The sequence below is a fragment of the Ipomoea nil genome, unplaced genomic scaffold (genome assembly GCF_001879475.1).
Source record: "Ipomoea nil cultivar Tokyo-kokei standard unplaced genomic scaffold, Asagao_1.1 scaffold0205, whole genome shotgun sequence".
NCBI lineage: Eukaryota > Viridiplantae > Streptophyta > Magnoliopsida > Solanales > Convolvulaceae > Ipomoea > Ipomoea nil.
Genome location: NW_017616633.1, coordinates 844,137 through 857,062, shown reverse-complemented (window position 1 = coordinate 857,062; position 12,926 = coordinate 844,137). Strand labels below are relative to the sequence as shown.

At 35.1% G+C, this 12,926-nt stretch overlaps 1 protein-coding gene across 4 annotated transcripts; it reads right to left on the bottom strand.

Annotated features, from left to right (window-relative positions):
• Window positions 1–10,808: 10,808 nt before the first annotated feature.
• LOC109190968 (glutaredoxin-C6-like) lies at window positions 10,809–11,998 on the bottom strand. Of its 4 annotated transcripts, none has more exons than XM_019341578.1 (2): window positions 11,897–11,998; window positions 10,809–11,862 (listed from the first exon to the last, which is right to left on the bottom strand). In XM_019341578.1, exon 2 carries the CDS (start codon window positions 11,839–11,841, stop codon window positions 11,404–11,406), a length of 438 nt encoding a protein of 145 aa, XP_019197123.1. In that variant the 5' UTR covers window positions 11,842–11,862; window positions 11,897–11,998; the 3' UTR covers window positions 10,809–11,403. The 4 variants fall into 4 exon arrangements, with proteins under 4 accessions (XP_019197123.1, XP_019197131.1, XP_019197105.1 ...); XM_019341586.1 differs by having other exon boundaries at window positions 10,809–11,870; window positions 11,903–11,997; XM_019341560.1 differs by having other exon boundaries at window positions 10,809–11,874; window positions 11,911–11,997.
• Between the last annotated feature and the right edge of the window lie 928 nt (window positions 11,999–12,926).

The following is a 12,926-nucleotide window of genomic DNA, read 5'->3' as shown; positions in this document are numbered from 1 at the left end:
ATTATTTCATTTATTTGGATGTGTTATTTGACTGAATGTTGAAAACAACCTCATTAAAATTGTTAAACTATAAGTCTGCCATTATTTTTTTGGCGCCCGCCTAGATTCCGCCTAGGCGCTAGGCGCTACTCGAGCGTCCGACTAGCGCATAACGCCTACTGCAATCATTGGATTTATAGGGTTTAGGATATAATATGGCGAAGTCAAAAAACTTTGTGTTATTAAAATAATGAAAAAAGACGCATATAACAAATAGGTAGCTAAAGGGTAAATCCATGATAGAGTAAAGTGTATTAATTGCACAATGGAATATTTGTGTATTTTGGGTGGGTTAGTGGGTGTTGAGGGCATTGTTAACTGCAGTTGGTGGATGCTATTGTTATCACTCAACACCATAGCTTTAGAGATGTCCATTGATTCCCCCTCTTGCATTGTAATATTGAACTTTATGTCCCATCTTTTTTATTTTTTCCCTAAATTGGGAAAAGATATTTGATTTATGTTTTGGCATGTGTATAGCATTTGGGACTTGAATTGATGTATGGCCAATGCTTGCTTGTGTTTGAATTGATTACCTGTCAAAGAGATTTAGAAAGAAAAAAAAAAACAAACACTTTCACCCTTCTTGTCTGTTTAAATTAAGTATTTAATTGACGTTAATTAATTAAGCATGAGGTCAAAATTTTGAACTTATGTATATGCAGCAATATACTTAAAAAATGGTCATAAAATGGGACTTAATCGATAGTCGATCCAATTAGTCTTGTCTCGCAAGATGTGAATATCAATGCAATATATGAAGGAAAAAAAAAAAAGAAAAGAAAAGAAGAAAAAAGAGGAAAAGAAACCTTTTTATATATATTTTTTGGTAATAGTTTATCATCATCATAAAAAATGACCCGTCCACTAGTGTGGTTACTTTCACTTAATAAAATGACAATGATGAGGTCGATTGATTAGAACCGCAGCCCTCTAAACCAACACATTAGTTTATAATGTATACAATTTTAATATCAAGACAATATATAATACAAATTAAATATTTTTAATTTGTCCAAACTCGAGATTCTAATTAAAATAAATTTTTACTTTTTTTTTTAGCATCCACATCTTCAAACTCAACCAATTGTTAAAATCTATATTCTCCATCAATGAGAGACTACACCATTAAAATAATATTATAAAATTTACCATTCTTGTTAACAAAGTAAAGAATCATTAACCTTTTATAAGTAGTTCGAACACTTTTTAATTAACATGGACAATATTAAAAGCACATAAGATTTTACTCTCTTTTCTTTTAATCAAGAGTATATATGAGAATTATAGTGGATTTTGTTTCTTATAAGAAATAATAGTTTAAATACGCAAACATTTAATGCTAAATGTTTCTATTTAAATAAGTAATTAATAGTATATCAATGCAAGATTATATAAGAATAGTTCATTATAGTTGGCACTAAAATTAATATTTAATTTGCATTTCTTAATAATTATCAAAAGAAGATTAATTAAATTTTTTTAAAAAAAATCCTTAACCTAGATTTCTTTTTTTAAAAAATATGCAAGAAAATAATTTTCAATGTTCTTTATTTATAATCTTTGATGCACAACTTTGAATTATATGTATATAGTTTGGCAAATTAATTGACCAAAGTTTATGTTAAATTTTATATTATATTTGTTTAATACACTTTAACATATTCATAGTATATGTTTAACAATTATGTCAAACTAAAATTTTTTTATAAACCTGGGTTCACCTTGCAAGGTGGACCCGGATCCAAAATACACTATTTATATACAAAATCTTCACAATTTACATACTAAATGATCACAATTTACATACTAAATGTTCATAATTTATATACACAGTCTACATTAAATTTTCACAATTCAAATTGTGAACATTCAGTATGTAAATTATGTATTTTGGACTCGGGTCCACCTTGCAAGGTGGATCCGGATCCATGGTATAACTGTCCACTCTGATTGAGATGGATTTCGAACCTAAGACATTCCTAATGAAAATCAATAACTTAAAAGTAATAAATAGTTAATGAAATATTCTGTTACTAAAGTTTACACTCACAGAATGCGGGTATTTAGGAAAAGTAAATGATATAATAGAAGATAAAGTAGGAAAAATAAAAAAAAAATATTAAAATCAAAATAATATGAATTATTTAGTTCAACAAACAATTAGACTAACTTTTTTTAGTTTTCATTATACACTTAATTTTACTAACTTTTATTAGATTAGTAGATATGATAATAGGGAATATTAAATGGGAGCATGTGCAATGTGAATAATCAATCGTTATATCCTACACCACGGCGCACATAACACTGTGCGCCGCGCGCCTCCCAAAACGACGTCGTTTTGGGGTAGTGTTGGGAGGCGCGGTAGGAAGTTGCTGAGATTATGTGTATTTGTTCACAACGTTATGTATATTTGTTCACAATGTTATGTGTATTGGTTCATACAGTTATGTGTATTTTTTATACAATTATGTACATTCTTTTTATACAATTATGTACATCCGAATCAGAAAATTTGTGTGTATTATGTTAAGAGTTGATGTGTATTATGTTAAAAGTTTATGTTTATTATGTATTATGTTAGATTATGTGTATTATCTTTTAAAAAGAGTATGTATATTTTGTTTTATAATTATGTACATTCATGCATAACATTATGTGTATTCTAGTATAACATTATGTACATTCTTGAACAGCGGGTTTTTTTCTAAAGAAAAAACTACTGCCATTCACTGGGGCGAGAAATTTCAAAAAAAAAAAAAATTAAAACGACGTCGTTTTGCATCTGGGCGCATAGTGCAACGCACGCCGTGGTGTAGGATATAAATTGCCGTGAATAATAGGCAAATAATCATATTCAATAAAACAAAATGTTTCCATCCTTTGTAATGGTGACAAACCTAGGACTGGAACACCAACGATCGAAATATATGAATGGAAACAATAACAAAATGTCAAACAAATTTAATGTTTGATGTCAAATATTTTAAATGTTATATAGTTGTATCAAAATCCCAAGAATTAGCCGCTCGTAATCCGACACACATCTTAGGAAAAGAAAGATGTCGTTTTTCTTTAACTATAAATAATTTCACTGTTATAAATATATTATATTAATAGCCATTATCATAAAACTCTTCTTTTACTTTCCATTTATTCCACTAGTTATGTTATAGAAAATGAAAGATTATATATATATATATATATATATATATATATATATATATATATATATATATAAATATAATTGCACTCAGGTGCGAATGCTTCACCCCGGCAGTGGTTTCCGATCACCGGACATGGCAGCTCGCGTGGCGCCGGCAAGACAAAGCCATCCTCTCCACGCTCATCTCCTCTTTACCCGACGAGACTCTTCGCTTCGCCGTCGGCAAGGGCACCTCGCGGTAGCTTTGGCAGGTAATCGAACAAACCCTAGGTTCGTTTACCCGCTCTCGTGCACTCCGGCTTCTCGGCGAACTTCAGGGGCTCCATCAAGGTGATTCCTCCATATCTGATTACCTTGGTCGTGCCCAGATGTTGATTGATGAATTGGATCTCGCCGGTCGTCATGTTGAGTTGGATGATCAGAACTTATACATGTTTCGCGGTTTACGCCCGGAGTTCCGACCATTGGTGGCAACCCTAGCCCGAGGTGCTCCCGTTCCCCTCCCGAAGGTTGCGGATTTTCTTGTTCCGCATGAATAGATCTGTTCGGATGACGGCATGGCTCTCGGCGGCAGCCTTGGCCGTGAGCCGCGGAGGACGCGGTGGTCGTGGTGGCAGCCCGCAGAACCGAGGAGGTGGCGGCCGCGACAGAGGACGCGGTGGCCGTGGCCGGGGGCAGTCCAACTCGGGCCCTGTCAACTTTGCAACAAGCAAGGGTATATATGATGGTCCGGAAACCCTTCGGGTCGGCAATGGTATAGGTTTGCCGATTGTTACTGTTGTTTCTACTTCGTTAGCCACTGATTCTAGGTCGTATAGTATGTCTGATGTCTTGTATGTTCCTAGTTTATCTTCTTCGTTATTATCTGTTCAACGTTTTGCTAAAGAAAATAATGTCTTTTTTGAGTTTCACCCTTCGTGTTTCTTTGTGAAGGACATTACACCCAGGAACACTTTGTTTAACGGGCATGTGTTTGGGGGTTTATATGCCTGGCCTACCTCGCGTCCGGCTCCCGCTGCTTTTGTTGCTGCACAATCCTCTTTCGTTTGGCATATGCGGCTTGGGCATCCACACTCTCGGGTCTTGCGTCAAATTTTAGGCTCGTCTAGTCTTAGTTCTTTTAATCCCAGTGATCTGCCCAATATTTGTTCCTCTTGTCAATTGGGCAAGTCGTCTCGTTTTCCTTTATCGCGTGTTGAATCTACTAGTTCACATCCTTTAGAATGAATATATTCAGATATTTGGGGCCCTACGCCGATACTTTCTGCAAATGGCTTTAAATATTTTGTATTATTTGTGGATGATTACACTCGTTACATGTGGTATTATCCTATGCGGGCTAAGTCTGATTTGTATGCGATATTTGATAAGTTTCGGTCACTTGTTGAACGTTCATTCTCTCGTAAAATTCTTTCTTTTCAGTCTGATTTAGGGGCAGAATACAAAAAGCTTGGTTCGACTCTCGCGTCGTTGGGTATTCGTCACAGGCAGTCTTGTGCGCATATTCATGAACAAAACGACAGAGTAGAACGCAAGTATTGCCATGTTATCGAAACAGGACAGGCGCTAATGGCCCAGTCCTCTGTTCCGTCTCGTTTCTGGATTATGCCTCCGAAACTGCTGTGTATCTCATTAATAATATGCCCACTCGTGTCTTATATGATAAATCTCCTCATTATTTATTGCATCGGTCTCCTCCCTCTTATTCATAATTGCGTGTTTTTGGGTGTTTATGTTTTCCTAACCTGCGTCCCTATAATCGCAACAAACAACAATTTCGGTCGTCTCCTTGTGTCTTTTTAGGATATCCCCCATCTTTTCGTGGCTATCGTTGTTTAGACACTAATACTAACAAGGTTTTTATCTATCGCCATGTGCGATTCGATGAGACTGTCTATCCTTTTGTTGCTTCTGTTGACTCGCAGGTACCCGCACCACGCTCGGAGCCATGGGGTGTTGTGTCGGTTGTGTCTCGTGGTAAGCCGAGTACTGTGCCTTTGATGATCAACCTACCGTGCCCGTAGCCAGGTCCGACCAGCACCGCGATCAGCCCGCCTCTGTCGAGCCGTCTGTGACCGAGTCCGAGCGGATAGTCACGGACCAGCCACCTGCTCGGCCGAGAGGTCGACCCCGTGGTCGATCTCGTCCCGTTACCTCACCCATTCGGTCTCACGGGATGAATACGCGGAGCTCGGGGCTGCATGATCATGTTGCTCTATCCACTGATGTCACTACTGAGCATACATGTTTTACTCAAGCGGTCAAATTTCCCGAATGGCGAGATGCAATGAATTTGGAATTTAATGCCTTGGTGCACAACAATACATGACGGCTCGTTCCTTTTAAATCAGGTATGAATGTGGTTGGCTGCAAGTGGGTATTTAGAACCAAGAGAAAAGCTGATGGTTCGGTTGAGCGTTACAAGGCTCGATTAGTTGCCAAGGGATTCAATCAGGTTGCCGGTGAGGATTTCTTTAAGACGTTTAGTCCCGTGGTTAAACCGACTACGGTACGACTTCTCTTATCCTTAGCTATTTCTTGTGGATGGACTATTCGACAGTTAGACATTCACAATGCTTTCCTAAATGGCAACCTTGCTGAGACGGTTTATATGCGCCAGCGCCCTAGCTATGAAGACAAAACGATGCCCTGGCACGTTTGTCTCCTTCAACGTTATTTGTATGGGCTTAAACAGGCTCCCCGCGCCTGGTTCACGCGTTTGCATGATTTTCTGGTTTCTGTTGGTTTCTCACCTTCCAAAACTGATGTCTCTTTATTTATATATTCACGTGGAAATACTCGTCTATATTTTCTAGTCTATGTGGATGATATTTTAGTCATGGGTTCTGATTTGGCTCTTGTGACTGATCTTATTGGCAAGCTGGCTCTTGAATTTAAAGTTCGTAATATGGGAGTGCCCTCGTTTTTCTAGGTATTGAGACTATTCCGTTGTCTGGTGGCAAGCTTAACAACAGTACATGAAGGATATTTTAAACGAGCAGGTATGGTTGATTGCAAGCCTGTGGCCACCTCGGTTTCAACTGCAAAGGCCGAGACCGGTGTCGTGGTGCCATATGCTGATCCCACTCAGTATCGCCGCTTTGCAGGTGCTCTACAATATCTTACGATAACTCGTCCTGATCTCTCCTATGCAGTCAATCGTTTGTGTCAGCACATGCACTCTCCCTCTACTGCGGATTGGGCGGCTCTCAAGAGAGTGTTACGGTATGTAAATGGAACACTACATCTCAGTTTTAAAATTACTCCTTCTTCCTCTCTGGATATTCGTGCATATTCTGATTCGGATTGGGCTGGCAATCCTGATGATCGAAAATCTACTAGTGGTTTTGCTGTGTTTTTGGGGACCAATCTTGTCTCATGGGTTTGTCGAAAGCAGCGTATTGTGGCTCGTTCCTCAACTGAGGCAGGATACAAAGGACTCGCTGATGTTTCTGTAGAGGTTACTTGGCTTGTCTCTCTGATGAAGGAACTCGGATTTGCGCCACCTTCTGCGCCCAAACTCTGGTGTGATAATCTGGGTGCTACTTATCTATGTGTTACTCTGGTGATTCATGCTCGCACCAAACACATTGAGATCGACTACCACTTTGTTCGTGATAAAGTAGAAAAGAAGGAATTACAAGTCAATTTTATTTCTACCAAAGATCAGATAGCAGATATTTTTACTAAGTCTCTTTCGTCTGTACGCTTTAATTTACTCCGTTCCAAGCTCAATGTTTTGGCTGACCAAACTTGTGCTTGAGGGAGAGTATTAGGACTCTATTATTCATATTAGACTAGGACTATATTATTCGTGTTAGACTAGGATTCTATCTAGCATCTGTATATATTCGCTACCTGTACTCTCATTCATTATTCATTAAATACAGAAAATATATTCTCATTAAATGAAGATCTTGAGATCTTGAGTTTTACATCTTGTGTTCGTTCCTCTCTTTTCTCTACCTTGTATATTTTATTACCTTGCATACAAGTCTATCGACATTTTATCGTACAACTACCACGGGGGACTTGAGCTAATAAGAAGGCTAAATTACAACACGTTATCAGCACGAGTGTTTTATATCTCCGGTGAACAATCTTACAACACCACGAAATCTATTGTTGTCTGCACAATGGAGCATAAACCAACATTGTGTTTGGTGGATAGTCCGACCACACATTCTCCTTATGGATATGAGATTTTTCTGTTCCTTGAACAAAACGAATAGTAATATCACTACTATTACAAATGATAAGGTACACGTAGTGGTCTCCGGGAGAGCTTCCATTATCCTCCCTAAGGGTACAAAGCTACTAACTGAAAATGCTTTGTTGTATCCCTAATCTAAATGAACCTTGCTGGGTTTCACGGATATTTGATCAAATGGTTTCCATATTATCAAAACCAAGACTAAGAACAAACAGGAGTTCTTAATCATGACTCAGTTGGTCACTGGTCAAAAGTAAGAGCTTGAGAAACTTGTCACATCTTCTGAGTTTTTCTTAGACTAAGATTTTAATGAGACAGTTGTAGCAACCCATATTTTCATACTACATGTACTTTTTTCCTTGACTATATTTTTTCCACTAGGTTTTTCTAGCGAGGTTTTAACGAGACATGAGTATTGTTAGAAAATGGTCAAGAGGAGTGTTATAAATAATATATTAATGACCATTATCATAAGACTCTTCTTAGGGATGACAATGTACCCTGTCCCCGTTGAAGATCCCTGTACCCATAGGGAACGGAGAAAATTTTCGAGGATCGGAGACGGGGATGGAGAATTTTTTTAAATTCCCCGCCAAGGACGGGGACGGGGAAATTTAAAAAAAATAACAAAAAAATATGTATATATATATATATATATATATATATATATATATATATATATATATATATATATATATATATTAGGAATTAGAAATTAGATTATTAGTTATTTAGTTAATTAATTTTATTAGATTTTAAAATTATAATGTAAAACACGGTTGGTACTTTACGAATTTCAATTTTTTTTGTTTTTTATTTTTAAAAATTGTATTACTTTCACACATTGATTATGGGTTGATCAGGTATGGGAATTCTTTGTCACTACCAAATTTCTCACAGAAACGGGGACAGAAAATTTTTTCAATTCCTCGTTGGGAATGGGGATGGGGACGGGGACGGGGAGTATACTCCCCGCCCCATTGTCATCCCTAACTCTTCTGTTTCTTTCCATTTATTCTGTATTTTCTGTTTATGTTATAGAAAATGAAGGGGTTGTATGGATGTATATATATTCATATTGAAGGCTTAATGAAATGTATGTTATAGAAAATGAAGAGTTGTTTGGATATATATATATATATATATATATATATATATATATATATATATTGAAGGCTTAATGAAATGAAAATCTTGAGTTCTCGAGTTATACATCTTTTAATTTGTTATGTTTCTCTCTTTTCTCTATTTCTTTATATTTTATTACCCTGCACACAAATCTATCAGCATTTTACCATACAAATATCACAGGAGACTTGGACTAATAAGAAGGCTAAATTACAACAACGTAATAATCAATTTAATTTTCCTTGCTCATTTTCATTTAATTTCTTTGTTTTTTTACTACTTTTATATTTCTTTGTTTTTTTACTACTTTTATTAAAACAGCAAGGACTCCTATATTTTGATTTGATAAAATTGTAGAAGGGCTTAGATAGGAGGATCATATCAGTGCCTGTCAACGCTTGACCTGACATCCTTGTCGTTGCTTATAATTTACCACTCAGAAACCAATTAGACAATCACTATTTTATGGATCATAAATAAAATGCATATTTCTAATATAAAAAGTATCATTATTTTTGTATTGAAGGTACATATTTTGTATACTATCAAATAATGTGTATTCAATACATAAATAAACTACTTTTAAAATATTAAAAATGTACTCCGTGTCTTTTATTCATGATCCACAACAAAATTTTCCCAATTAACTATCCATGCAGGTCCATGCTTTCAATTCTCTTTATACGGTCATATATATAGAAAAATTTACAATTGCGGAATCGTATTACTAGTATAAATAACAAGGATCCGTAGTAATTTTGTAAAGAGTAACATCCACTCCCTAATTTCACTTTCTTACATGACAATATTTGATTAGTTATTTTTATGTTTAATTAATCAGCAATTTTATTTTATTTTATTTTGGGTGGGAATGGTCAATTAACATGTATATTGATTTATATTTTTCGAAATGGGAAATTTTGGCAGCAGCAACAGCAATAACAACAATAATAATAATAATAATAATAATAATAATTATTATTATTATTATTATTATTATTATTATTATTATTGTGACGTGGTTCATGTGATTGTAAATATATCGCAAATAATTTAAATTATTTAATTACTAATGTAAATAAATTGTTTTTTAATTGTTTCTATTTTTCATTTTGTGGGTATCGATTTCTAATATGCAATACGGAGAGATATATTCTTTATCAATTTATACGTTTTATTTACCAAGTGACTTGTGGTTTACTGCTCTCTTAAGTTGGAAGTGATAGGTTTAAACTTCAGTAAAAATTTATACGTTTTATTTATTTATTTATTTTTAAATTTCTATTCTCTCAATTCTCATCCTAAGCCACACGTACGAAATGGAATATTATTGAAATGAAAAAGGTGTAACTATATCCACGGTCCTCCTACTAAACTAGCTCGGAAAAACAGTGTTGAAATAAAGTTATTGATAGTTAATTTAAATTATTTATAATTTTTTTTTTATTTTGAAAAATTTTAAAAATAAAATAAACAAAGAAAGACATGTTAATTCAACAATCACATAGTAAATAAATAAAATAAAATAAAATGGAATTTAACCGAAACTCAATTAGATTAGTCTTATCCTGTGATGTTGGGGTACCAGTGAAATATGCAATATGTTTTATTAAATTTTAACATATTTTTAAACTAAAAAGATTGTTTAAAAAAAAATTATTACACATTATAGTATATATATATATACTATATAGTATCCTTATGGCATGATTCCATATTATTTGCCAAAAATATCCTCAAAAGAAGAAGGAAAGAAATTAAGGTTGTGTCAAGAGAAATGTGATCCCAAAATTAAAGTTGTATCATTATATTTTATAGTACGTTGTGCATCGTCGGTTGACCGAGTTCAGCCCATACTCGATTTGAGACGTGGTAATGTGACTTACTATGAAAGGGTGTGGTTAAATGGTTAATGTCCACCTTCTTATCAACAATTAATTTTAAGTTAGATATGACAATCAAATAGCCAAGTAACTTTGTAGTTAAGTGTGCTTGACTTACAACCAGGATAGTTAATGGGTGACTCACTAGGGAGTAAGCATATTGCAGGTTCCATCAATACTCACTTAAAGCGAGTATGATAATAACTACATGTAACATTGTAATGTTACTTGCTCACAAAAAAAAAAAAAAAAAAAAAACATATCAAAAGTAATTTTTATAATTTAAAGTGAGCGAAAATTGACTAATTCAGTAATAACTATACAGATTTACATAAAAAGTTATAACATTTATTTGACCATGTAAATTCAAGTATACGTAAGAATACTTCAATATAAAAGCACAAGAATATTCTTTTACAACAACTAGGATATTCAAAGTGATAATTGAATTGACAACAAATATATAAATATATACATACACATGCATATATCTATAGTTTTGTGTATTCACACACACAAAAGTCTTTAAGCTCCATTCCCATAATTCCAACCATTACAAACATGGAGAGACAAAGCATAGCCCCAAATATTTTATAGTCAAAGAAAAAGCAAAACCACATTCTAACAATTAATGCATAATAATAATAATAATAATAATAATAATAATAATAATAATAATAATAATAATAATAATAATAATAACATTTTAAGACCACAAGTTCTAAGACACGTGTAAGTTACTTATTTGCCCTTGTAACATTGCCACCTAATATACAATTTTTTTTTTTTTTTGTTCTAAAATATAGGGAATTGAAATTAATTAACGAGATAGACCTAAATACCCAAATCAACATTTGAGACTTACGGGGTAATCTTCTCCTAATATAGTAATTATAAGTTATAACTATAATTATGTAATTGTTTTGGGGCTAGGGTGAAATTACAAACGTGTCCCTGATGGAGTACGGAAATTACAATACCATATTGGTGATAGCCCCAACTTCCTCCAGCTTTGGAACAAGGCGACCGCTCACGTGGAGCGCCACGAGGCTCTCTATCCCCCCGACACGTGTCCCGCCTATGAACACCGCGGGGGCACCGGCACCACCGCCGTCCTCCTCGGCAGCGGCGGCGGCGGGGGAGCTCGGCAGGGCGCCGATCTCATCCTCTTCCAATTCGATGACCGTCGGCGTGACGCCGATGGTGGACAGGAGGCGCTTCATGACGTGGCACATGCAGCAGGCGGCGCGGCTGAAGATCACCACCGGATTCTCCGAAATCAGGCGCTGGATTTTCACCTCCGCCGTCTCGGCGACGTCGATGGTGAGCGGAGACGCCGTGGCCGTCGGACTCAGCTCTAGCCTCACTCCTCCGTCCGATAACGGTCCGTAGAGGCGGACGCCTTGCATAGCCAGTGTGTATGTATGTGTATATATATATATATATATATATATATATATATATATATATATATATATACGGCGGCGGCGACGCAGAGAGTGAAACTGTAAGATTTGGAGGGAGTGGAAGGGTTAACGTGGAAGAGAGAGAGAAGCGAAGAGAGTTATTTAAAAAGACGAGAAGAGTGCGGAAAAGGAGGCAATATAATAGCGTAATGTTACATCACAAAGAAACATATTACGTAAGCAATACTGTGTATTACTCCACTTTTTTCTTTGTTTGCTTTATTGTTTTTATTTTTATTTTTATTTTTTTTTCACAAATTAAATTGTAAAGCATTTACCATGGAAAGCATTAAAAAAAAAAAGAAAAAAAAAACAGTCATTGATCCTTAGGTAATCCTTAATAGTGGAAATTTTAGTATGAATTTTGAGAAGTTTTTGTAAGTGTAATTAGGAAAGAGAAAATGGGATGGAGGAAAAAAAATAAAATAAAATCAAAAGTTGAAAAAAAAATTAAATTGATTCACGCGACCAGGCTGGGCGCGCGTGAGGCGCAACTCTCCATTCAAATGGTGGGACCCACATTCGGCTTATTTTGGGGTGCTTGCAGGCAATCGTTATATCCTACACCACAGCGCACATAGCACTGTGCGCCGCGCGCCTCCCAAAACGACGTCGTTTTGGGATAGTGTTGGGAGGCGCGGTAGGAAGTTGCTGAGATTATGTGTATTTGTTCACAACGTTATGTGTATTGGTTCATACAGTTATGTGTATTTTTTATACAATTATGTACATTCTTTTTATACAATTATGTACATCCGAATCAGAAAATTTGTGTGTATTATGTTAAGAGTTGATGTGTATTATGTTAAAAGTTTATGTTTATTATGTATTATGTTAGATTATGTGTATTATCTTTTAAAAGAGTATGTATATTTTGTTATATAATTATGTACATTCATGTATAACATTATGTGTATTCTAGTATAACATTATGTACATTCTTGAACAGCGAGTTTTTCTTTAAAGAAAAAACTACTGTCATCCACTGGGGCGGGAAATTTCAAAAAAAAAATAATTAAAACGACATC